This window comes from Leopardus geoffroyi, chromosome D1, assembly GCF_018350155.1.
Source record: "Leopardus geoffroyi isolate Oge1 chromosome D1, O.geoffroyi_Oge1_pat1.0, whole genome shotgun sequence".
NCBI lineage: Eukaryota > Metazoa > Chordata > Mammalia > Carnivora > Felidae > Leopardus > Leopardus geoffroyi.
In genome coordinates, this window is record NC_059329.1 from 68743767 (window position 1) to 68768795 (window position 25029).

The 25029-nt window shown below is 51.1% G+C and overlaps 1 protein-coding gene across 21 annotated transcripts in view; it reads left to right on the forward strand.

Annotated features, from left to right (window-relative positions):
• MICAL2 (microtubule associated monooxygenase, calponin and LIM domain containing 2) overlaps positions 1-25029 on the forward strand; it is a 223007-nt gene that overhangs the window by 18827 nt on the left and 179151 nt on the right. For 16 of the 21 annotated variants that reach the window (XM_045484534.1, XM_045484531.1, XM_045484526.1 and 13 more), the window contains one exon: positions 7069-7136. The exons of the other annotated variants lie outside the window; for them this stretch is intronic. In XM_045484534.1, the coding sequence (XP_045340490.1) occupies positions 7104-7136 (33 nt within the window). In that variant the 5' untranslated portion in view covers positions 7069-7103. Of the gene's footprint in view, positions 1-7068; positions 7137-25029 lie in introns of those variants that run through there. 21 annotated transcript variants of the gene reach the window in all.

Consider the following 25029-nt stretch of genomic DNA (forward strand, 5'->3'; position numbering starts at 1 on the left):
TCCTCCTCCTCCTCCTCCTCCTCCTCCTCCTCCTCCTCCTCCTCCTCCTCCTCCAGGTCCTGTTACTTCCAGAAAAGCACGTAACAGTGGGCCTGAGCTGAGCCAGCGATTGGAGTTGCTTAAATCCCCCCCACTCCCATTTCCCTTTCCCATGGGTCTGAGTCTCGGCTGGGGCTCTGGGCTTGCGGGGAGCAGAGACAGTGGGGAGGGCGTTGTAGCTTGAAGCGTTTGGAGCCGTGCCTGGAGCACAGACAGTCCTTGGAGGAACCTGCAGCTGGAGGCGGAGGAGGCTGGCACCTGTGCTTCTCCCAGGAGGAGGAGTGGGGCTAGCTGCAGGGCCCAGAACTGTGTTCAGGGTGCAGGGGAGCCTCCTGGGGGTGTCACAGGAGAGATGCTGGGGGCAGTGGCAGTGGCACTTCCTTTCTGGGAGGCAGACAGGCAGATGATCCTTCCAGCAAGGTGGGACGAAGCCCAGGGCTCCGGGACAGACTGTAATCCAGACCTACGAAACTCCAGACCTATTGCTTAAGTGGAAGAATCTTCAGTTCAGCCTAATAAGCAGTTATTGAGAAGTACCTATAATGTCCCAGCCGATGTGGGGAATACAGAGTCAGTGAACCAGGGACCCAGCCCTGTGAGGAGCTCAAGTCCTACAGCACCCTTTTCACCTCTTCTCCCTCCTGGGAGCCTTGAATGTTGGGTGGCAGTGGGGTTACTTCCGTGCACGAGGCTGCATTCAGATTCCTGGCGTCCCAGAGCTGAGGCTAGAGTTTGGGCCTGGCCGGTTGGCAGGGCAGCGTGGGCAGGGAGCTGGCAGATCACCTGCTCGTCGAATTGGGTGCCAGGCCTGCTGTGGGGACAGAGGGGTTATTGGGCCTTTACGGTTGGGATCCCTGGTTCCCTCCAGGATTGTCATGTGACCAAAGGAGCAGACACAGGAGTGTCTCTGGGGTGTGGGTGAGAAAGATTGTAGGTGGAATGACCTCTAAGACCATGGCTCCGGTGGCCCATCCCTCCCTCAGGCCAGTCCCCCTTCCTTTCTTCCTCCAGCCCGGTTAGTCTCTGCTGCTACGCGCGGCCCGCCTGCCTGGTCATCTCCGCCTCCGGCTCCTTGCTTCGGTTTTTCTGGTCTGCGTCTCCATCTCCTAAGGCCTGGATCAGCCCTGCCTATTCCAGAAAGGCTTTCTAAACTCTTAGCCAAAACTCCCCTTCCTTTCTCCATGCGCCCCCCGGGTGGAGAGCCAGCAGCCCCGAGCTGAGCTCCGCATTTACGTGTCATGTAATGTGTTCTGAGCACCTACTAGACAGCAGGCAGCACAGCGAGGCCAGGACTTGGGAGTCTGACCGGCCTGGGTGTATGTTCTAGCTGGGTGACTTGGGGCAGGTGCTCTGATTTCGGAGTCTCAGTTTGCTCTTCTGAGCTTGAGGATGTGGTCCCCACCTCACAGGGAAGTTGTAAGGTTCTGCTGAAATAATCCGTGCAAAGTACTTAGCATGCAGCTCTTGGCTCGCAGTAAATGGCTCTCACGTGGCAGCCTTTAACAGTCTTTGCCATGTATTGTTTTGTTTAATCCATACTCTGGCTTTAAAAGGTAGATCTCATCCCAGAAAGGGGGACAAATGAGCCTCCGTGCTGAAATGAGTCGTCCAGCGTCTCAGGACACATGGGCACTGAGGCTGGCGATGGGGGGGCCACAGTGTTCTTTCTACTGTCTCTGCTTCCCACGTCCAGCCCCGTTTCCCTTACTTTTGGGTATTCTTCACAGCCTCTGCCAGGGCACTCAGCAAATGTTGATTGAATGGTTGTTTTCCTGGCTGGTTTAACGAGAACCAGGTTGGGGTGGGGGTGGGGGGAGGGGGGAAACGGGACCCTCTCGAGCATTCCAGCCCCTTTCAGATTTCTAGCTGACCCAGCAGAACCCTCCAGTGTACTGCCTGCCCCTCTAACACCAAGCAGAGCTGTGTAGCCTGCACCTAGCCCAGTGTGTGAAACCAAATCATGCCCTGAGGGAAAATCAGCCGGTTCCTTCTGATTTATTTATTTTTAAATAGCAGAGCTATTTATACTGCAAAGCTTTGAAAAGAAAAAGAGAAGTAAGGGAAATACCTGCCTGGATAATTCCCTGTGACTTGGGGCTGCTAGAAAACAAAAAGAATGGCCATTAGCTGGCAGATGGGCTCCAGGCAGCGTGTGGCGTTGTGAAATGTGTGCCTGTGAGGGTCAGTGGGAGAGGCCTCTTGGGAATGGCTTAGCCAACCTCCCCCATGCCCACAGGTGCAGCCCTCACCCGGCCAAGGCCACTCTGCTCCACCTTACTGTAGTCAGGGCGACATGTTGGAAGCTACCTTCTCCGGCTGAGTCTCCATCTGTACCAGCTGGCGTTTGTGTCTCCATAGTCCTCACTCCGCTGGTTGTTTCCTTTTATTGCCTGTCCCGACTTCGGTGTCGGGCTCCGGGGACCTCGCATGCTGGTGTGCGTGTTCACCCCGCGGCTAACGGCTGCAGGAGACGGGGAGGCGATCAGTGTGTTTTTGTTCTTTGTTTTTGCTCCCAGGCCGGAGTTTTGGTTTTTGTTGTTGTTGTTGTTTTCTGTTTCTCTAAAACTCTTGAAACCACATGTGGAGATAGAGCTTCCTTTCCTGGAGGGAATCGAGAGGCTGCTGTTAGGAGGCCTGGGGTACAGGAGACTGTCTTTGGTGATGGTCCAGAAGGTGGTGAGACAACGGGACGGGGTTTAGCACAGGACTGCACCTGTAGCTGCACCTGGTAAGCCAGCATCTCTTGGGAACGGTGACTGAGAAAAAAACAAAAACAAAACCCCAGAGCCCACAGAACTCTCCCCAGGATCTAACAGGTGTGGCCTGGCTAAAACCCCCGGAGACATGCTGTCTCCATAGCATCGTACTGCGGCTCTTGGAGATGAAAATAACTAATGTGCAGAGAAGGAAACGTGCCCAGGGACTCACTCCGGATATCCACGATGCTACCTGTCCTGTCAGTACCTTATGGCAGCCCCTTCCTCTGGGAAGCTGTCTCTGGGCAGGGGTGGAGGGCGGGTGGTAGATGAGGGGGCAGCGGCCCAGGACCATCTTGTTTGGGTGGTCTTAGCACAGGGGTGAGAGGCAGCAGAGGGGCCTGTGTGGGGAGGTCTCAGGCTCAGGACCAGAGCAGGCTGAGGTGGCGGCATGGCGGGCGGACCAGGCATCGGGCACGAACACTGTGACCTTGCTGAGTTAAACATCTAGCTTTCTGCGTCTCCGTTTCCCCAACTGGAAAGTGGGTCAGATGAGCATCCAGCTCCTAGGACTGTGCTGAAAGTTCAAGGCGATTGCACCAGGGAAAGAGCCACATGTTGAAGGACTCAGTGTGGTTTCCCTTCTCTTACTCCCCTTCCTTCCTCCTCTGAAGAGTTGTTTCGAGCAACTGCCTGGAGTTGTATTTTCCCCTGAACCACAGCGAAGCCCATGAAAATGCTCATGGCGAGGAGGACCCACGTCTGAGCCTGGGTTCCCATCCAGGAATGCCAGGACTGGGCTGTTCACATGTTTGGTTCTGGCATCTTCCTCTGCCAGGAAAGGCATCGGTCCAGGGGCTTGCAGAGGCCTCCTTTGACCTCAGTTTGCAGAGACACCTTGCTGCACATGTTTGCTTTTCCTTGGCTGCCTGGGGCTCCCTGAGAGTGTGCAGCTGGCTTTCCTTCCTGGGTGGGATTTAGTGATGATAAAGCGGCCAGTTGCTGAGTGCTATTGTTTGTTGAGACTCTCGGTTTCAAGTGACAGGAACCCAACTTGAATGAGCTTAAGCAAAAATGGGATACCTTGGAAGGTTCTAGTGGAGATTTAAAGACCCAAAGGAAATGCTGCAGAATCCAGCCCTAGGGAGAGAGCAGGTGACCTCCAGCATCCCTGCTCAGCAGTCCATGGCTGCAGGCAGCTCCCAGCTGACCCTGCACACACTTCCACGCATTCTGAGGACCGGGCCTTTCCCAGGTTTGTCAGATTAGAACCTGGCCCAACTTGGAGCAGGTACACACCCTTTGTACTCAAGATTGTGGCCAAGGAGTAAAGGTTCTCTGATGAACCTGTCTTGAGTCCCATGCCGATCTCTGTGGCTGGGGAGTGGGAGGTGGGGTGGAATCTGTATTGGAACAAAGGGAGAAGGATGCTTGTAATATTAGTAATTAAGAATAATGCTAACTTTTCTTGAGTGCTTACTTTGTGCCAGACATTCTTCTAAGGTCTTTACCTACGTAAACTCATTTAATCGTTGCAATCAATCCCGCTTTCTATGCTAGGGAGCTAAGGCACAAAGAGGTTAAGCAATCTGCCCAAGGTCCCATGATGAGCTAGTAGGGAGAGCTGGCATTGCACCCGAGCAGAGGACTCCAGATGTGCTCCTAACCATCCGCTCTAACCCAGATGATACAATGCATAGACATCACCTCCAAGCACTTTGAACTACACACCTGGGCCGCGTTGTTAACAGCAATACCTCACTTGCTCTTCACAACCACCCTGCGGAGTGGGTACCAACAGGAGTCCCATTTTTAGATAGGAAACTGAGGCTCACAGAAATTATGTGACTTGTCCGTGACCATCAGACTCCTTGAAAGTGGCAGAGCTGGGGTAGGAGCCCAGGCTTGCCTCGTACCAGGATCTGAGCTCCTGGACCACTTCCCTGGGCAGCCTTGGCATTCAGGTGCTTCTCTTGCTCTGGTGACTGTGATGGAGAGTGGACCTGGGTCAGCATCTAAGCCTTCATTCCTTGTCCAGGGGGTGGGGATGGGGCTGGGGTATGGAGACCTTGGCACACCGCTGAGGGGCCACCTTTGTGGTTCTGGGCCAGCCAGTCTTGGTGCATCTCACACTAACTTACCCCAAGGGGTTCCTGGACAAGCCTTACATGCCTCTGACCTCTGGATTTCTTCATTCCTTCATTCGACAAGTATTGATGGAGTGCCTGGTGGTCCCAAGTGCTTGGGGTCCCCCAGTGAAGACCCTGACGCGATGGAGCTAGAGCAGAGGGAAAGGTCCCCTGAGGTATGCTCATGTCCCTCGAGATCATGAGGCTACTCGAATACGGCAGGACATCTTTGCTGCACCACCCAACTCAGGTCCGCAGGGGCCTGGAGACTTCGTGCCTCTGCTTGGGACTGGTGAGGTGGCAGGTGTCAGAGGAGACGTCGTTCCCTCGTTCTGTTACAAAGGGATGCTTGTGTCAGGGAGCACACATGGGCATGGCATCAGGCCAGCTCCCCTGGGAGTCCCAGGCTGCTGTGGCCAGTGCTAATAGCATCCCCAGGTAAGGCTCTTGCCTGTGCCATGCCTCAGTTTTGCCCTCTGTGATGTGACTGTACTTCCTGCCCCACACGGTGGCTGGGAGGATTGTCTGAGATAGCACGTGCTAACTACCCATCACAATGCCCGGGCGCGGATGAATCCTTTAGATTCGTCTTTTAACAACCGGCTAGCTTTGTAGGTGGCTTTAAAAGTCAGGGCCCATAGAGGGGGCCAGCTAAAGGGTCTTTGGTGAGGAATCACCAATTAGGTCTAGTTTCTCATTCTACAGATGAGGAAACTGAGGCCCCTCGAGGGGAAGGGAGGTGCTTGGCCCTAGGACCTTCTGGTTTAGTGGATTTAAGGGGAGTTCGAGGTGTGTTTAACTGTTGGTCAGACAGAGGGTTTGAGTTGGTCCTCGGGTTGGCTGGATCGCAATGTGCCCAGGCCTGTGTGGGAATCTGACCCTCACAGACTGGTCCAGAAATGCCCGCCTGCATCCCACTGTGTGGACAGTCCAGTGTGCTTCCCTTGAGAAGCAGGTGGCAGATAAGGGGAGCCCTCCGGCCTCTCTGAGCCTACAGCTCAGGCTGATAGAATGTGGGTGAGGCAGGCTGGGCTGTTTGCCAGCCGCCACGTTCCAGACGGCCCGAGAGGTGTGGCTTGATAACGATGATCACGATGGGCATGGTTGTAGCCTCTGCCCAAGTGGCTGCCCTGGGAGCTCACCACGGCCGTCCTAGGACCCCTCCCACCTCGGTGTGGTGGGAAAGACCACGAGCAGAGGGTCAGCCTGCCCTGGTCTTAAGTTCAGCTGTGCCACAGAACCGTGGCAGGGGCCTTCTGCTCTCCAGACCTGTCTTCCTGTCTGTGAGGAGCTACGGAAACGGATCACGTCTAGTCGAACAGTGTGTGTTCAATGCATGGCCAGTGCTCAGTACATAGTATCTACTTTCCCGTTCATAGTCTGAGAATTCCCGAAAGTGAGCTCGAGTCCCAGGTGCTTAACACAGTTCATTGTGCATAGAGAGAACACATGTGTGATTATGGGGGCAAGGAGGTCCACAGCCCTGTTGAGCGAAGTGTGCCTCTGTCTCTGGAGTATGTGTGTTGCCTCTGGCACATCTCAATCTTCTCATCTTAACTTTTGAGGCTACCTCTCAGGAATTTGGAGTTGTCAAAGTAAATCCTTAGAAATGTTTTCTAACTCTGGGCTCCATTTCCAAACAGGTGTAGAGGTATTTTCTGCAGAAGCAGTAGGATGTGACCAAACCATTTGGGTGGTCATCGGAAGCCAAGATAATTGTTTAGGAAACTCAGCCATGATCAGATGGTCCACTTTTATAACTTCCTAGTTTATGTAGTGTTTTGGATCCTTTCCACCTTGGGAAATGTGACAGATTTCACGCTGGTGACTTATTACCAAGTTTTTACACCAGCTTCACTTACTTTCAGCGTGTCTTCAGCTTAGAAATTCTGGCACTTTCGTTTTCTACTAAAGTAATCTTTACCATCTTACTTTCTCTGCAAGTCTTCAGGTAGAGATGTGATAAACCCTTAGGGTGCGCAGACAGTGGACACAATGGAATTTGTTTAACCACCTTGCAATTCCTTTATTCATATGCAAAACTTGGAGCACAGAGAGAAATCCTCTGTGCATTTCCTCTAGTTGGGTAGTGTTACTACAGGACAAAGTACACAACCTGGGGGACCTCTTAGCAGGGAGAAGATATGAGGCTGTAATGTAAGATAGTGCAACTGACATTCATTGCCGGGCTCTTGTTTTTAAAGGAACATGGCAACCTGTGCGTGGCTCTTCCTGCAAGATGACTTTAGTCACTGCGATGCCTAAGGATCAAGTAAGTCTCTTTTCTACCATCGGGTTGACCTTGGGGAGCTGGCGTCAGGCTTCAGAAAGGTGTAAGGGCGCCTGCACTCTTTCTTTAAACCCAAGTGAATTGTGATCTGGTTTGGAGAAGCACTGGCTGGTGAAGGCCTCCGTTCCCACACCCCGCCCCCCCCCCCCTCCCGCCCTGTCTCTGTCTTTGCCCGACAACCACCCCACCGTTGCAGGGCCCTCCATGCTGTCAGAGGAGGGAGGGAGGCGGGGCTTGAGACTGAGATGTGGCTGGGACCTAAGTCAGTGGTCTTTGGGCAGGGGGACACTCTGCCCCTTCTCCCCTTAGTCAGAGCAGCAGCTCAGATGTCCCGACTCCAGTCCCAGTTCTGATGGCGTTTCCATCTCCTGCTGGCCCAGATGTGTGCCAAAGCAAGAATCTGGCTGGGCAGCTCCTGCAGGGAGTGACTGCACAGCACTCCACCACTTGTCCAAGATTTGAAAATGTGATTGCGGCATCTTCCTCTGCTTGGCTTCCCTTCTTAGGAGAACAGACCTGTTTACCTCTTTCTGTAGATTTGGCAAGTCCACGGAGGCAGGCTTGGGGGCCTGGGAGGCTTGGTGTGGGCAGGAATCAAAATGACTGATTGGCATAGTCACCCTCAGGAACTGTCTTGGGAGCCCCCACTGCTCTCCCCAGCTCTGCTCTGTTCCCCTGCTCTGTCTCTACGCGCTACCAGAACCTCCCAGAAGACAATCTGAACATCACTGCCCTGGTGGCCTTCAAGGCCCCCTCCTGTTAGACCTCAGCCTCATTTTCTGCCTCTCTCCTTTGCCCTAGCTTCAGTCCCACAACTCCTGGAATAGATGTCCACATCTGGGACATGCCATTCCTTCTAGAAGCTTCCCTCCCTTCTCCAGGCAAAGTTGGCGCCTCCTCCTCTCCACTCCCATAGTGCTTTGTTCAGACTGCAGGTGCATGACCGGCCGAGTTAAGGTTTGCTCACTTGTTTGTCTCACTCCCTAGCTGTGGGAGCCTTGAGAGCAACGACCCATCCTCCAACCTTCCTGTCCGAGCCAGGCAGTGCCATCCTGGAGGCCCAGTATTGGGCACGTGGCAGGGCGTCGGCAGCTGTTTGTTGACTCAAGGAATTCAAACCCCAAGATTTCTTCAGGGCTTTGTGGCTCATGAAGCTCTACCGCAGTGTCTGGTGGGAACCTCACTCCCTGGGAGGAGTGGTCCAATCAGCCTCACTTATTTTATAGACCTGGAGACAGAGGTCTGGGCAGTCAGCTAACTTGCCCCCGCCCCGGCTGCAGCACATAAGAACCAGGACGCTTGTCTCCTATGGCCAGGCTAGTCTGGTTTCTGTAATACTGAATTTTATAATTAGAGAGAACCCAAGAGCTTATTTAGCACAAACACCTCATTACCAGATAGGGACACTGAAGCCTGGCCTGAAGATACTTTCTCAAAGTTACCTACCTAACTGGTGCCAAATGGAGAATTGGAACGTGGGCCCTGGACTTCCAGTCTGGCATCTTTCCTCTCCTCTCCTTTCCTCCTTGGCCTCCCTTCCTTACGTAGACACCAGAGAACATTTTGGGACCATCATTCTGCAGTTCCAGGATGGTGAAGGACTTGTAGAATGCCCTGAGTTAGAGGGAACATAGGGAAGAATAGAACTGGCCCTGCCTCTAGGGGCTTCCCTGGAGGTGTGAGACTGGGGTGGGTCCTGGTGGAGGGGAGGGGGAGGAGGGGATCAGAGAGCATCATTGCCCAACCCAAGGCTGGAGCAGGGTGGGGGAGAGGCAGCAGGCAGCCAGGTCTGGGCATTTAGAGGCTGGCCTGGGGGGCACCGAGGAGCTATGGGAGGTGACATCCTGAACAACAGACCAGGAAGGGGTTGGCTGGACCTGGGAAAAGCTACTGCAGGAGTTCTGATTCTTAGTGTCCTGGCAAAGAGGTCCTGATAAGACTGTCTGCTGTGGCCTGAGAATTCTGCCTCTTTCCTAGAGAAACAGAATATAGAGTATGTCCCCAGAGAAGGGTTGGGCAATGGGCAGTGAGTTCCATCGTTGTCTGAAATGTATACGGGGAGGGATGTGTATGCCGACTCATTCCTGTTGTGCCCAGATGAAATTTTGCTTCTGACTGACCACACTTCCAGGTGGCCTTTCCCCCGCTCTCAGTCATAGGGCTCTCCTGGGTCTTTCATTTACCCAGGCCAGATACAGGGCCAGGCAGGTCCTGGGTCCTCTGTTTATACTCTGCCCCTTCTTGCACCTTCTGGGGCATACCGACCGGAGACTGGGACTGACCACAGGCTCCATCTCTGCTTGGCAGATTGAAACATAACCTTTGCCCAAATTACAGGAAATGTGAGGCTTGCCACAGAGGTACCTCGGGTTATTTTCCAAACATGGCCAGGTCAGAAGCTTCTCTAGGGCAGGAAAAGCATGCGGCTTCTCTCATTATTGTTTACACCTCAGGTTTACTTGCACTTTCCATTTTAAAAAGATCAATTTCACCTTCATAATGAGGCAGGAGGATTCATTCCCATTTTGCAGATGAGAAAGTTAACTTAAATTTCTACCCTGCCCAGGGTAGTATAGCCACCTAAGGTCTGAGCTGGGATACTACCCGGGCCTCCTGTTTATAAATTCCATGATCTTTCGAAGCTGCTAAGCTCCAGCCATATGTAAATCCTTGGAGGGCATAGGACTTCAGAGGAGCCCAGTAACTATTTGTTGAATGAATGAACTTTGGCTCTTTTGGGGAGGCAGGCGGGAGGCACTCTCCACCATAAACGGATCCTCTTGGGCAGCAAAGGGAACACTACCCGGTGAAGTATTTGCATTTCTTGCCATGATAAGGAGCTGGTGAGTTCTCTTCTCACTCAGCCTCACCTCCAGGAACTGGGTCATGCACACTGAATAATTAATTCCTTGAATCTTTTACTCTGAGCTTCCTCCTCCTGACGTTGAGGTGAGCTGTCCAACATGGGTCTTTGAAAGGTCCTTGGCAGAGGCAGATCCTAGCGTTGTAATAAACATTCAGATGATCCATATAATTGCTCACAATGACTGTTCTTGACCTAATCAGGCCAGGTTTCCAGTGGGTTAATTCCATCTGCCACTTTTCCCCACTGACCTCCTTTAGACCGAGGAAGAGGGAACCTTGTGATCGTCTTAGATATTCAGGTTTCTGTAAGACAGGAGGGCTCACCCCTCCCTTCTCACTGACCTCTAAGCTCCTCAAGATTTTGTGGCAAGGGCTGGAGAAAGAACAATTAAACCGTGTCAGCCTGGGAAGGAATGCACGGGGGGTCAGGGAGACAGTTATCAGAATATCTTCTGGGCCTGCTCTTCCCCTAAGTGGCACTTGGGTCATGTTTCTTAGAGTCTGTAGGGGATCCAACTGGCCTCATTAGAGTACCCTAACTAGTTCTTGAGGTCAACGGAGTAGAGTGGAAAAAAGAGTGGGCTGAGGCCAAGACCCACGTTCTAGTATTGATTGTCCACAGCTTAGCTGCATGGCGTTGGGCTACTCAGAACTTCACCTGTCCCCAGACTTGTTAAGGAGATAAGGGAGGCATTGAGGGTTGGGTAGCATCTTAAGGAGCTTCCTGGAATTCTGTGATTTTTCAGTGCTCTCTCTGTCCTTGTGATTAGCTCTGTCACCTTCTCCAGGTCACCTCCTCCTAATGTGGCTGGAGATTGCTTCTGTAGACACTTTTCTCCTGGCCTTCATAGCCTCTCCCCTACCCCACCCTGGGACATACCAGAGTACAGATAAGAACAGCCTATTGCTGCCCTAGTCTCTTGCCAAGCACCTTGGGGAAAGTCTAATGTTTTGATAGAGAGTTGGGAACCTAGGAGGTGCAGGTGGTATTAGAAGGGAGTGAGAAAAATCTTTGAGTGGAAAGAAGCCAGCCCAGATGACCAGGGGTTGTTGGGATAGCCAAGCTCTGAATGCCACAAGTTACCTGGAGTTGAGTTGTTTGACCAGAGAGAGCAGGTGAGTCCTTAAGAATATGGCCTCAAGCCTCTCCTCTTCTCAGCCAGCCAGGCTCTGTACTCAGGACTGACCAGACACTCTGGAGCAGTAAAGTTCTAGTGTTGGTAGAAGCCTGCTCAGTGGGAGCTAAGAGATGTCTCAGATGGATTACTAGCACAGAAAGGGGAAGGGCTGAGAAAGGTGGGGTTGCCTCTAAGATTTATGATCTTAGTGTGTTAAAGCTGGGAAGAACCTATAGAACATGGAATCGAATTCTCCTGTTGTATGGGTAAAGAAATTGAGGCCCAGAGAGAGAACTTACCAAGACCCAGAAAGCAAGCTAGTGGGAGAATGGAGATGAAGGCCAGGTTTCCCAATTCCCAACTTTGGGAATCAAAAACATCATATGAGGGGCACCTGGGTGGCTCAGTCGGTTAAGCGTCAGACTGGCTCAGGTCACGATCTCACGGTTGGTGGGTTCGAGCCCCGCGTCAGGCTCTGTGCTAACAGCTGAGAGCCTGGAGCCTGTTTTGGATTCTGTGTCTCCCTCTCTGCCCCTCCCCTGCTTGCTCCCTGTTTCTCTCTCTCCAAAATAAATAAACATTTAAAAAAACAACATCATATGAAGTGGCTTTCCCCCCAGCGCTCTGCTGCCTCCTCACATGGTTCCAGCCACCACACTTTCCACTTCTCTCTTTGACCCTGCGCTTGATTGTCTAAGGTGTGAGCGGGGCCCCACTGCTGCCACCTCATTGTTTATTGGGGGCCTAATAAAACCTGGGTGCAACCACTCGGGGAGGTGGAGGCTCCTTCTCATGTGCGGGCTGTTTGGCTTGTACTTAGTGACTTACCACTGTTGAGCCAGCATTATTCTGTTTTATGGCGTGTCTTGGGGTGAAAGGTTAATTTAAGACCGGAAACGAAGGCTCGGATCTGCCAGCCTCGGCAGGAGTGGCCTCTTGTGGGTTTGCCACTCAGACGCAAATCACCTTTGTTGCTAAGCAGGCCTCGTCCTGAGAATCTGAAGCTAAGGGTGTGGACTGAGTGTGCAGCCTGCCCTGTCTCTTACTCTGAGAGAGGCCACTTTGGGTGGCAGGCTGGCCACCTTATCACCGTGTTAATGGCCCATGAACCGGCGTGGAAGCCATTCACTTTTTTAAAGTAGGACCCCACTTGGTTTCACGTTTCCTACTGAGCTCCACGACACGAGTGGGCATAACGTTGTGTGTTACCTTGTCTGTTCCCCTCGGCAGCCCTCTGAGAGGTGGCCGTACTTACTGGTTGTACTGAGAAGGAAACTGAGGCAGACACAGGCTAATGAACTCACAGGGGCCAGGGCTCAGAGACTGACCCCGCCACCTGTTCTCGTTCCACATATCAAGTGGCCTCTCTGTTAGCACCGAGAGGGGAGGGCTGGGGCTAAATGGGCTGGGTGTTGATTGGGGCAACCAACATTTATTATGAGGCTTCTAAATGCCAGGTCCTGGGCTGGGTTGTGGGGACGCAGGGGTGAGTAAGCCCTAGTCCCTTTATTCCCAGGAGCTTGTGCCTTGGCCTGACAGCAGGACAGGTGCATACGAAGTTACAGCCGCCATTCTAACTGTTGTCATAGACACATCAAGTGTTCTTGAAGCACTGAGAAGAGAGCCTCACACAGAGTACCTGCCCTGAGCACAAGCTGGGGGACTTGGGAATTGAAGGATGAATAGGAGATTACTAGGTAGATAAGAAAGCAGGCTTCCAAGAAAAAGGTGTGGTGGTATGGAAGGGCTTGATGCAGGACTCACAAGTAAGGAAGAGTTTTCTTCTTCGCTGAGGGTGGAAGGGGTGGGACATTTAACTGAGAGAGAAGCTGGGGGAGGAGGGGGCGTGGTTGGCACCAGAAGGTTAAGGGCTTTTGTGAAACACTTGTTAACTCTGTAAGAGTCGTTGAAAGAAACCTCAGTAGGGACCAGCGAAGATTCTCCAGATATGAATTCTCCAGGCACCTGAAGTACCTTTCCCTGTAGACACGTGCACGAGGCTTGTTTTCAGACTGTCTGTGTCCATTTTTTACCTCTTGTGTGTCACGCACCAGTGGAGGTGTTTATTGATAGGGCGAAGGCATCAGAGTGGGACCGGCCACACTGACAGTTCATGTGTAAAATGTCTCAGATTCCTTTTGCCAAATAAGCTGATAACAAACACCCTTGTGAGTTCATGCACAGACTGTCTCTCCAGGGACTGCTTTGCATTCCAGACAGGGCCACACAATCTTTCTGCAGGAGCTGGGGCTGGGGTGAGAAGGCTACTTAAAAATAAAGACCAATGAAAATATATCGCTGTTTTTGAAGATGATATTTACAAGGCAAAAGGATCCAGGAAGCAGATGATTTGCCATGAGAGAGAGCAAGAATCTTTAAAAATATCAGCTCTTTAGAGTGGGAGGAGTCACGGAGACAGAGAGAGAGGGAGAGAGAGAGAGAGAGTGTGTGTGTGTGTGTCCTGCGGGAGCCCTGGTCTCTCTCTTCATGGATGAATCCTTGTGGAGGTCTGTCCCAGGAAATCCATTTTGGAAACAGAGCTTTGAGCCTCACTTGTCCTTCATGTGAAAAACTGGAGAGCAATGTGGAGTCGAAGGCTTCACGCCTGCATCGGTCTCTTCTGTAGCTCCTGGGTTTTGTGTTTTTTTTTTGTGTGAAGAAAGAGAAATTCCTTTCTGAGACAGCTGCTGCTTATTTTAGCCAATGTGTTTGTCAGAACATGAGCCCAGACACCAAGAGAGGAGTTCAATATCTTTGTTGAGCCAACCCAGCTTTCTTATGTTGGGATGGTAGGACACTGTCTCCCTAACCTCCACAGAAAAATCAGCAGCATGATCCCACCCGTGATCTTCTCCCTGCACTGATGTCTGTTGGGCTGTGGGGCAGTGAGGGTCAGGGGTCAGGGTAGTCTCTGGTCCTGGAGTGCTAATCCCAGCATCTCTGAGCTCACAGACCATGGCCTTTGTGTGTTCACTGGGAGAGCCAGGCGTCCATGTCCTCAGAGCCATGGTGCCCTTCCACACAGGTCCACATTGCTCTCTGTGCCAGCCTCGTGGTCATGTGCCAGTGGTGTGGAATAACCTGTCAAGCCAATAATCTCAGGTGCACCTGAGTGGCTCAGTCACTTAAGCATCTGACTCTTGATTTTGGCTCAGGTCATGATCAGGTTGGGGAGTTCAAACCCTGCATCACGCTCTGTGCTGACAGTGTGGAGCCTGCTTGGGATTCTCGGTCTCCTTCTCTCTCTGCCCCTCCCCAGCTGGCATGTGTGCATTTTCTCTCTCTCTCCCTCCCTCCCTCTCTCTCTCTCTCTCTCTCTCTCCCTCTCTCTCTCCCTCTCTCTCTCTCTCTTTCCCTCTCTCTCAAATAAATAAACATTAAAAAAAATCTCAGAGGTCAGTTCAGCAGTTTAGTGTCTTTTTTTTTTTTTTAATTTTTTTTTAATGTTTATTTATTTTTGAGACAGAGAGAGACAGAGCATGAATGGGGGAGGGTCAGAGAGAGGGAGACACAGAATCTGAAACAGGCTCCAGGCTCTGAGCCGTCAGCACAGAGCCCGACGTGGGGCTCGAACTCACGGACCGCGAGATCATGACCTGAGCCGAAGTCGGCCGCTTAACCGACTGAGCCACCCAGGCGCCCCAACAGTTTAGTGTCTTTTAAGGACCCGTTCTGCCCTGTCTTATCAGAGAGACCTTTCTGTATTTACTATCTGGAAACTTCATTGGCTTTATAGAACTTTTGGGAAAATAGTTCCCAGGAGGCCTCAGTTCCTCTGCACAAATGAGGAAATGGACCAAACTCTCTCTCTCTCTCTCTTTTCTGCTCAGACATCTAAACTGCTCTCTGATAACAGTGTATTTGACTTGGACAGAGAACCCCCTTGGGTGGGTCCTGCTGGAGTAGAGAGAAACTTTCTCAGAGCTTTCTTGCTCTGCCTCTGGCCCATTCACTCCTCTGAGGTCACATCTGAGAACTTTGCAGCTGTGTTCATTTTCCTGGCACATGGTCATCAGTGTCTGTGGGGAAGGTATGGACAAATAAGTAGGCAGCAAATAAATCCTCCTGCTTTCCAGCAGAAGCGAAAAGGAAGGGAACAGCGTTCAGACTGGGCTGCCAGAGTGCTTTCCACGAAGGAGCATGCCCTCCAGGGAAAACCCCTTTGGTCCTTGGTGCGAAGGGCATCACAGATCTTCCATCCCTAGAGTGAACCTAGAGGGAGGGCCAGATGATCTTTAAGCCGCATCCAGAAGTGTCCCCACTCAAGACCAAGTCTTGTTTTTAGGGTGTAGAACAAATAAACAAACAAACCACAATGACAACAGCATTACCACTGGAAATGCTGGCCCCAAGGAAAGCAGTCTGTCCATTCTGCTGGGTCACCCCAGCTTGCCCAGCCCACTCCCACTTGGTGGAATGTCCCATGCTGGGGCCTCCCAAGAACCTCCTGCTGAGTGTCCCTGTTTGGTCATGTGTCTTGTCTGCAGTACAGGGGATTTCACACTGAAATCACAGATCCTGGCTTCTCAAGTGCGTTGACATGTCCGTAGGCTTTGAACAGCCCATTGGGCTTTTCTGACTCAGGCAGGGCTTACCCAGCCCTGCAGGTGCACACACCTGCTTATAAAGGCTGAATGCAGTTTACAGGCCCCTGTGTGGAGGCTGGGGTCAGGGGTGTGGCCGGCTGGTCTGCTAGCTGGGTGGAAGGCTTAATGGGAGGAGTGGGCAATCATGTCCTGTGCCCCTGCCCTGGGCATAGCCACACGGAGGCTGGCCGACTGCCAAGGTCCAGGGAGGTGTTATTTACATTGCTAATAACATTCATGACAGTATTAACAACAAAGCAGTATAATTACATATCAGGAAATTGATTCTGAAATTCAAGGTCTATAATTCAAATGAAAAAAATTTGGGAGACTTTCAAAAGCTAACTCTAAAGGTATTATAGCACAAGCTGTTCTGTCCCTCCTGAAACAGATCGTTGACTGCTAGAGGTTCATTTATTCAACAAATGTGTAGTGCCTACCTACCAGGAGTGGGCACCTCACCGGCACCGAAATGACAAAGGTAAAAATGAGTAGACGGCTCGTTAATGGCTGAATACGTCAAATAGGGGCATAATATAAAAAGTCGAATTGTTTGAATCTTTGACACCGATTGAATACCAGTTGTGTACCCAGAACTGAGCTGGGTACTCTGGGAAATGCAGGGAACCAGACAAAGGACGGTGGCCCTTTCCTTAAGAAGTTTATACATGAGTCACCCAGACAAGATTAATGCACAAAAAATGTGTTGGGGTTCAAGGCTAAATGAAGTGCCAGAGAGTCTGGTCTCTGCCCTGTGTACGATCCCTGTGTTATGACTGCTTGTCTCCCCCTGCCCCCACCCCTGCCCGGATGGCAGTTTCTCAGAAGCTGGGGGTGCAGAACTTGCCCACCTGCTCTCCAGAGCACTTGGCGATGCCCCAGCTAAAGCAGGTTCTCAGTGAATGGAACGAGCAGATCTCTATGCGGGTAGTGATTCCCAGACCTGGCTGGGCCACAGAACTCCCTGGGGAGTCAAAAGCATTCCCCTCCTCCCCCCACCTTGGCCATCAGGCCACATAGATTCTGTTTGGGAGTGGGGCCAGGAAGCTGTATTTTGAGACCCTTCCTGGTGAATCGATGGTAGAGCCAGGTTGGGTGGCCTCTGGCGTGGACTCCAGGAGGAAAAGAATGCATAGGAAAGAAAGGTCAGTAAGGGGCCGGGAAGCTTCCGTGCCTCTGGTGCCACTTCTCTGAGCTTTTCTTCAGGCCGCCCGTCACTCCATCCTGTGTGTCCACACCGCTGGGTATCACGGCAGCCATTAGCCATAATTATTATTGAAATGTGATCCCCTGAGTGGACTGTGCAGTTCCTTTGGGAGACAGGGCACAGTAAGTCTTCAGTTAGCATCGTGGGGCATGCCCCCACTCTAGAGGATGGGTAAGATTGGAGCAGGGCTGGGAGGAGGAGGGCGGAGGCTGGATGTGGAGCACTTCAGGGGCCCACCTGTCTGACGCAGCCACAGCAGACCGCTAATACCTTTGGGAATCGAGCCTAACAAGGAAATAGGGGCTGCACCGGAGGCCTGGTGAGCCCATCAAGGGGGGTTACACAGAGGGGTGTAGGGAGCCCTGAGGGCTTTGGGAACAGGGTGGGGGCGGTTCTGGCTGAGAAGTAGAGACTGGGTGGGAGGCCCCTGCGGTAATCCTGGTGGCGGTAAGATAGAGCAGTCACACTTCGAGCCGCCACATAGCCTGGGTTTTGTAGCCACTCTTGCTTGGGTTTTACCCACAAGCAGTGGTCACTGGGCACCTACCATTGCTAGAGGCACAAATCCCAGGCTCGAGAGCTCACAGTCCAATGAGGCAGGCAGACCTGTAAGTGGATCCACTCAATAGGATGGGTGAAACGATCATCGGAACCTCCACAGGGTACGGTGTGGGGAAGGGGGTGAGTGGAGGCCCGAGCAAGACTTCAAAGGAGAACAGTGCAGCCTAGAACACTGCCTAGCCAGGCATCATTGTGTTTCATCCTCACGTAGCCCAGTGGGGTCAAGACTATTATTATCCCCATTTTATGGATGGGGAAACTGAGGTTCAAAGAGGTTTGGTAACTCATCCAGGCACACACAGCTAGTAAATGGTGTGTCGTGTTTCTAATAAGTCTGCCCGACTCCAGGGTCCAAACTGGGACCCCTGGTACTGTGCTAGCTTTGGTGTTTCAGCTCTAGAGCCCCCCAGGTTTTCACCAGATAAAAAAGAATGTGCATGGGCATGTTAGAGACACAGCACAAGCTAAGGCACAGGCAGGGAGTTGTGAAAGAGCCTGGCTTACTAGGGACTGCGGGTGGTTCAGTAAGCCAAGAGTACAGGGAAGGGGAAGCATTGGGGGGCAGGCCAAGAGCAGGCAAGAGGTGAGTCACAAAGGTGGTTTCTGTTTTGCTCTGCTAGGATGTTCAGATTTGGCCCTGAAGATTGTTGGGGGGTGGGTGGCTGCTGCTGAAGGACGAAAGAGGAACAGATCCTGAGCAAATGTGCGTTTTTGATGTAAAGGTGTCTTTGGTGGCAGCTTGAGAGATAGGCCGATGGGTTGGAGGGGGGTGATCAGGAAGCAGGAACAGCTTGAGGAGGTTTTAAGGGCTCAGGTGAGAGCAGAGAGGAAAGAGGGTGGTAGTGGATGGGGCTGCTGAGGCAGGACTGGGTGATGGGCTGCTCAGGAGGTGAGGGACTGGGGCAAGGAGGGGACTCTGACAGTGTGTCTCGGGGGTCTGGATGCAGATGGTGCTGTTTGCTGAGGTTGGGGGTGCAGGGGAGTGACAGGGGAGGTCAACTGACCACACGTGAGGTCTCTGTATGGAAGTCATTGAGGAAGTGGGTATTTGGCAGTTGGCTTACGGGCCTGGAGATCCCATGGAGGGATAGCTTGTTGGGTTGTAAGGACATAGATATTGGTTGAACTATAGGAGTGTCTAAGGTCCTTGAGGGTGAGAGGAGAGTGAAGATTAAAATTTTGGGACACAGCAAAATCTCAGGGGCATTGAGAGAGAGAGGAGCCTGCAAAGACTGAAAATGGGAGAGGCAGTCAACAAGGTAGGGTCCCAGATGGGATGGTGGAGTTGGTGTGGCAATCTTGGGTGTGAGGCCAGGCCCGGACTGTGTGCATGGGTGGGAAGCAGACTGCAGTGGATGGAAGGGGAGGTGGAGGTGAGGGAGTGGACATGGCCGGGGAAGCCAGGCTGGGTGGGAAGGACGGAGAGTGCCATTTTGTTTTCTCAGGCAAAGGCAGTATAGACCTAACTATGATGGAGTTTGCTCACATTTTTGAGACTGACTTCATGTTGATAAATTCACACAAGAACAAAAAAACCCACAACTTTTGTCAGGCAATGAAGAACAAATTTTTTGCTGGGTGGGGGGGGGGGGTGCGTTGACAAATGCATTAACTTGGCACAACTCTTTAAGATCTGGGGCCTTTGGAAGACGGGCTCCGTGAGACACTGCTGGGCTGTGAGCTTCTCAGGGCGGGGACTGCTCTGTGGTCGTCCCAGGCTCCTGGCTGGGGAGCTGTGTGTGGAGCGAACAGGCATTGTTGAGAAACCCTTTTCATGTTCGCTTTGCTATGCCTTCCGTCTCCTCCTCGGCATCCCCCTCTGTCCTCCGGACCAATTACTGGAGTCCAAGTCCCTGAGACCTAATTTCAACAAGTCAAGAGATGTAATGTGATCCAGATACAAAGGTTCACCACGGGGAGTGACCTTAAGGGCGTGCTAGAAACCAGCTCAGTGGAAAATACACGTTTAGCTCTCCCATCCCAGCCTAAGTTAGATGAACGGGAATGAGCTACCCTTTCCATTTGTATGAAAATGCACCAATTTCTACCTTAGTTTGGCTTGGGCTGCCTTGAGCTTTGAGGTGGTGGGAGTCGTTTCCCTGCAGGTGCTGGAAATGACACTTAGCACATCCGTGAGAGCTCACTATGAGGCACCTCGTTTACGTTTTACAGAGACGCTCTGTTTATGACTTGTTCGGTAGAGTGCTCAGTGAGCTAGAGTCCATTCGGTTTCCACCATAGCACATCGCTTCTGGGGACTCAGGGCCGGGGACACGGGGGCAGGCACTGAAACCAAGGAAATGACTAGCTTATCTGTCCTGTTCTCCTCTATTATTCTCACGTAGAGAAAGGATGTGGATTTTCAACCCAGAATATATATATGGGACGGGAGTGCTTAAATAGAGAGGTGGGCAGGCGTATTCTGAGGGTCAAGCAACCTTTTTACGATATTGAGGACCTAGTGGAAGGTAAGATATAAAATGGTGGATCTGGTTGTTTTGGAAGTTGACCACAACGATGGTGGTAGTGAGAGAGATGCTCATTCATGTGACCAACATTCTTTTTTTTTTTTTTTTTTTTTTTAATGTTTATTCAGTTTTGTAAGACAGAGACAGAGCATTAGCAGGGGTGGGGCGGACAGAGAGAGGGACACAGAATCTGAAGCAGGCTCCAGGCTCTGAGCTGTCAGCACAGGGCCCGACGCGGGGCTTGGACCTACGAACCATGAGATCGTGACCTGAGCCAAAGTCAGACGCTTAGCTTACCCAGCCACCCAGGCGCCCCACGTGACCAGCATTCTTACTGGGAGAGAAAGCTTTCTGACACAGGCCAAACCTGACGTACCTACCACACTCTGGTTTACTTCCTGTATTACTTAAGGGGACGTTTCCCACCTAACAGATAAACCCTCAGTTCTCAGTGACTTCATATACTTGCAGTTTATTTCTCATGTATGTGAAGGCCAAATGTTCCTTGTCACGGAGGGCTTTCCTCCCAGGGCACCCAGGGAATCTGGCTCTTTCCTTCTCCTGGCTTTGCCATCTCCCACCTGTGGTTTCCAAAGCTGCTGTGCTCTGGCAGAAGTGAAAAGAACATGGACGGTCACCATGGGAGGTTCTTATGGGGCATGCCCGGAAGTTGTATATATCACTTCTGCTCATAGTCCGATTACCTAGAGCTGGTTGCGTGGGTTCACAGCTACGAGGAAGGGCTCAGGAGGAAGGAGCAATGCGTGTGGCAATCAGCTAGCCTGTCTCGGCCATACCCACCAAAGCCTGAAAATTACCTTCCAGCTGAGTTTTTATTGGCAGATTAGCCTCTGTCCTCATCTGACAGTGCACCAAGATCTCATTACCCAGATCTTAGCATTTTGGAGTTTGATGGAAGAAAAGGAATCCCCGGCCTAGACCAGAGACCCTGTCTGCTGTGGTGTGCTGCTGTGGTGTGCAGGGCAGCACTTGTATACCTTTGGCTGCGTTCACTTTGTGTGGGAGCAGTATGGGTATAGTGGTTAAGGATATGGGCTCTGAGCTCTGACTATGAGGCTTCATGTTACACGTTCATGACTTGTGGCCATGTGACCTCGGGCAACTTGCTAACTTTCCTAATTCTTTACAAAATGGAGATAATGGAGAGTCTAACAATGCCTGGGTTTGTTACAGTGATTAACTTTAATACATAGGAAGCTTTTAACACCTTGCCGAAGACTTCATAGATGCTCATTTAATGTCAACAGTTCTTAGGGTCCCGAGGATTGTATATTCATTCATTCATTTAGCACATACTATGTACAGAGGGTCTTGTGCTAGGAACTGGGCATAGGGAAGTAAAAAATTCACAGAACTTGCTGTAATTGAGGCAAGTAAGGATGCAGTGGGAGGGAGCCAACCCATTTGGGGCTAGGGAGCTAAAATGTCTGGAGGGAAGGGGCCTTGAAGAGTAGGAGTTGGTAGGGCTAGGATTTGCTTACATCCACATGCTTAAGAACACCAAGGATGCTATATGATATATTGGACCTAATGTTTTTTGAAATGGGGAAGCTTTTTTGTCTTACAACAGGATTCTTCAAAAGGCTTCTTACCCAGTGTCCTTGAAGTTGATGTTAGCCAATGAAAAATATGCCCAGCCCTGACTTTGAGGGACAGGAGTGTCATCTCATAACACAGCCGTTATTTCCACTCATTCGAGCCCAATGGCATGTCCACCTGATCTGAGCTGATCTGGACCTGTCACCAGGGAGCTTTTAGGGAATCTATACACTGCTGGGAAGAATGTTCCCTGCTTTCACAGAACTGCAGTCTGCTGGCCTCACTGCTTGGGGATGGTCAGAATGCAGGAGCATTCTCTCTGGGCAATGCATGGTGGGCTCAGGGAGCAAGGATCAGGGAGCTGCGTGTTGAAGGAGATGTTACTGGTGCTGAGCATACGGGGGCAGGGGTATTGGTGGTGGTTGCCTGGGGGAAGCAGAACAAGAGATAAAATTACAACTTGTCAGGACTGAGCTTCTATAGGCTTTCTGGAGTCCAGTAAGATTTGGAAGGAAGAATGAGAGTCTAGATGACCTACCAAAAAAAAAAAAAAGGTGAAAATGATTTCACTGAGCCAAATAAAAACAGCAAGATTCTTTCATTAGCCCAATGATTTCTTTTGTGTATTACATTTTAACGTTTATTTATTTTTGAGAGACAGAGAGAGACAAGAGTATGCAACGGGGGAGGGGCAGAGAGAGAGGGAGACACAGAATCGGAAACAGGCTCCAGGCTCTGAGCCATCAGCCCAGAGCCTGACGCGGGGCTCGAACTCACGGACCGCGAGATCGTGACCTGGCTGAAGTCGGACGCTTAACCGACTGCGCCACCCAGGCGCCCCTTGTGTATTACATTTTAATTCAAAAGTATTTTAGAAAATTGACTTCAGCGTTTAATTAGGTCACAAATTCCATACTCTGGCCTTGGACAGCTCCTACTGTTAGGTGGTGATGGTGGTTTTGTTTTGTGCATTTTATTCTTATTTTTACTTTTGTTCGGAAAATATATGTGACATAAAACTTACCATTTTAACCATTTTTAAATGTAGAGCTCAGTAGCACTGAATACATTAACACGGTTGTGCAGACATCCGCACCATCCACCTCCAGAAATTTTTCATCTTGCCAAATTCAAAGTCTGCACCCCTTAAACACTAACTCCCCATTCCTCTCTTCCCCTTGCCCCCTCATCCACTGTTCTCCTTTCTGTCCCTGAATCTGCTTATTCTCAGTACCCCCACTATCAGTTCTGAAATAGGACGGCCTCCTGGAACTCAAAAGTGAGAGTTGACAGTTTTCCTGGGCACCAGTATGTCACCAAGATGATTTGGGGCACACGTAGAATGGACTGTTCAGTTTTTGTTGGTAAGATGAGCCCAGTGGTGTTGAGATCCACGTAATTTTGTCACCTCTTGGACCATAAGCAGGTATACAGGTTTCCTTCTTGTGGGTTCGCGGGCAAGGCATCCTCCAGGCCAGGCTGAGATGGGCTCAAAGGCATGGCTTCTTGGGAAGGGGCCTGCCACGCTGGACCCAAGGACCTGAGATCCAGAGGGCAGAGCCATGGGGGGGCATACAGCCTTGGGGCCTTGTCCCACCCCTGTCCCTTGCCGGCTGGAATGTAAACCCATTCACCAAGTTAGCCTGGTGCTTCTTGCAGGATGGCCCTTTGTTTTCGGGAAGAAAAGTACACCGCTGGCGTGGTGGAGGCCTGCAGGTACTTGCTGGCCCAAGGAAGGTACGGTCCAGAAGCCCACCTCCTGTGGCTGAGACCAATGGTCTGATCAGGGAAAGAGGCTCCTGGACTTGGAATGTGTGTATAGGAGGGGCTTATACAAGTTGTACATGCTCTTGGTAGAAAATTTGGGAAATGCAGAAAAGTATGAAGCTAAAAATAAAAATAATGTGAAAGACCGTCTCCCCCCACCCCATGCGTGCACCGCCCCCCCCCCCCCCCACACACACACAACGATGTTCATGTTTAGCTTTTCTTCTTCTATAGATATTGCCTTATGGGGTCGGAATCCTATAGCGTACCTGAAACTGTATCCGGCTCTCCTCACTCTGCAGTAAGGCACAAGTATTTCCCCATGGATTAAATGTCTTCATGAATACTATTTTTAAAGAACTGCTGAATACTTTATTATTTGGTTGCACCGTAACTGATGAAACCACATCCCATTGTTGACACCTGTGAGATCCTCAGAAGCTCTAGAACTGGATCATTTCCTGTGTACGGTGGCTACAGCAAAAGCGGGTCATGTTAGTGCTGTCTATGTGGCCCTATCGACTGGTGACTAAGAGTGTGGATTTTGAAGTGAGATGGAGTGGGGCTCCTTTCACGGCATCCCTAGTTACTGCCTGTGGGATACTGGGGAGGTTACTCTGTAGTCTGTCTTGTCTTTTGTCCAACAAGGATGGTCAAATGAGATCACAGATGGAGGCATCTGGGACAGGGTCTGGTGCACTGTCAGCAGCTGAGCCACGCTGCTGTTGGTGTCCTCATGAGACTGGTGTGAGGGGCAGGCCCAGACTCCTCATGCCCAGGCCAGAGTTCTGTCCACTCAAAGGCTTTGCTTCTCCGGAAAGGTCCTTGAAGAGAGGCTTCGTGGTTCAAGCAGAGATGTGGAGCACTGGCTAGAAATCCTTATTGAAAGATGTTTAAAATAGGTATGTGTGTACACATGTAGATATACACACATGTGTATTATACATGAACATATACACACGGGCATATATGTGCATGCATGTATATGCATACACAATGCACATATATATACACACACACCTGCATATACATATATACATGTGTCTTATACACGCACATGTACACGTGGGTATATACACACATGCATATATAAGCATACATGAATACACAATGCACATACATATATATATACACCTGCATATATATACACTCATGCACACATGCATGTATATACACACATGTACACACACAATAGGAAGCACATATGGCAGACTTACACTTGCGTTATAGGAGATCAAGATGGGGGCACCTGGGTGGCTCAGTTGGTTGAGCATCTGACTTCAGTCAGCTCAGGTCATGATGTCACAGTTTGTGGTTTTGAGCCTCACATTGGGCTCTGTGCTGACCGCTCAGAGCCTGGAGCCTGTTTCGGATTCTGTGTCTCTGTCTCTGTCTCTGTCTCTCTCTCTCTCTGCCCCTCCCCCACTTGCACTCTTGTCTCTCTCTGTCTCTCAAAAATAAATAAACACTAAAAAATAAAAAAATAAAAATTAAGATGGATGAGTTCTGGAATGGCCCCTGGCCCCCAGGGCTCTTGTTACGGAGCAGAAACAAGAAAGAAAGAAAAAGACCACCCCACCCCACAGACTTGTTGTGAGGACTCCTTAGGATAATACTGGTGAAAAAGCCTGGCCTGCCGTGGGCCTCTGGTTCCTGGCATTCTGACTGGTCAGCACACAGCATACTGGTCTCTGGCTCACTGGAACAGGGAGGGAGGTCATCCTGGGATCTGCTTCCGGGATT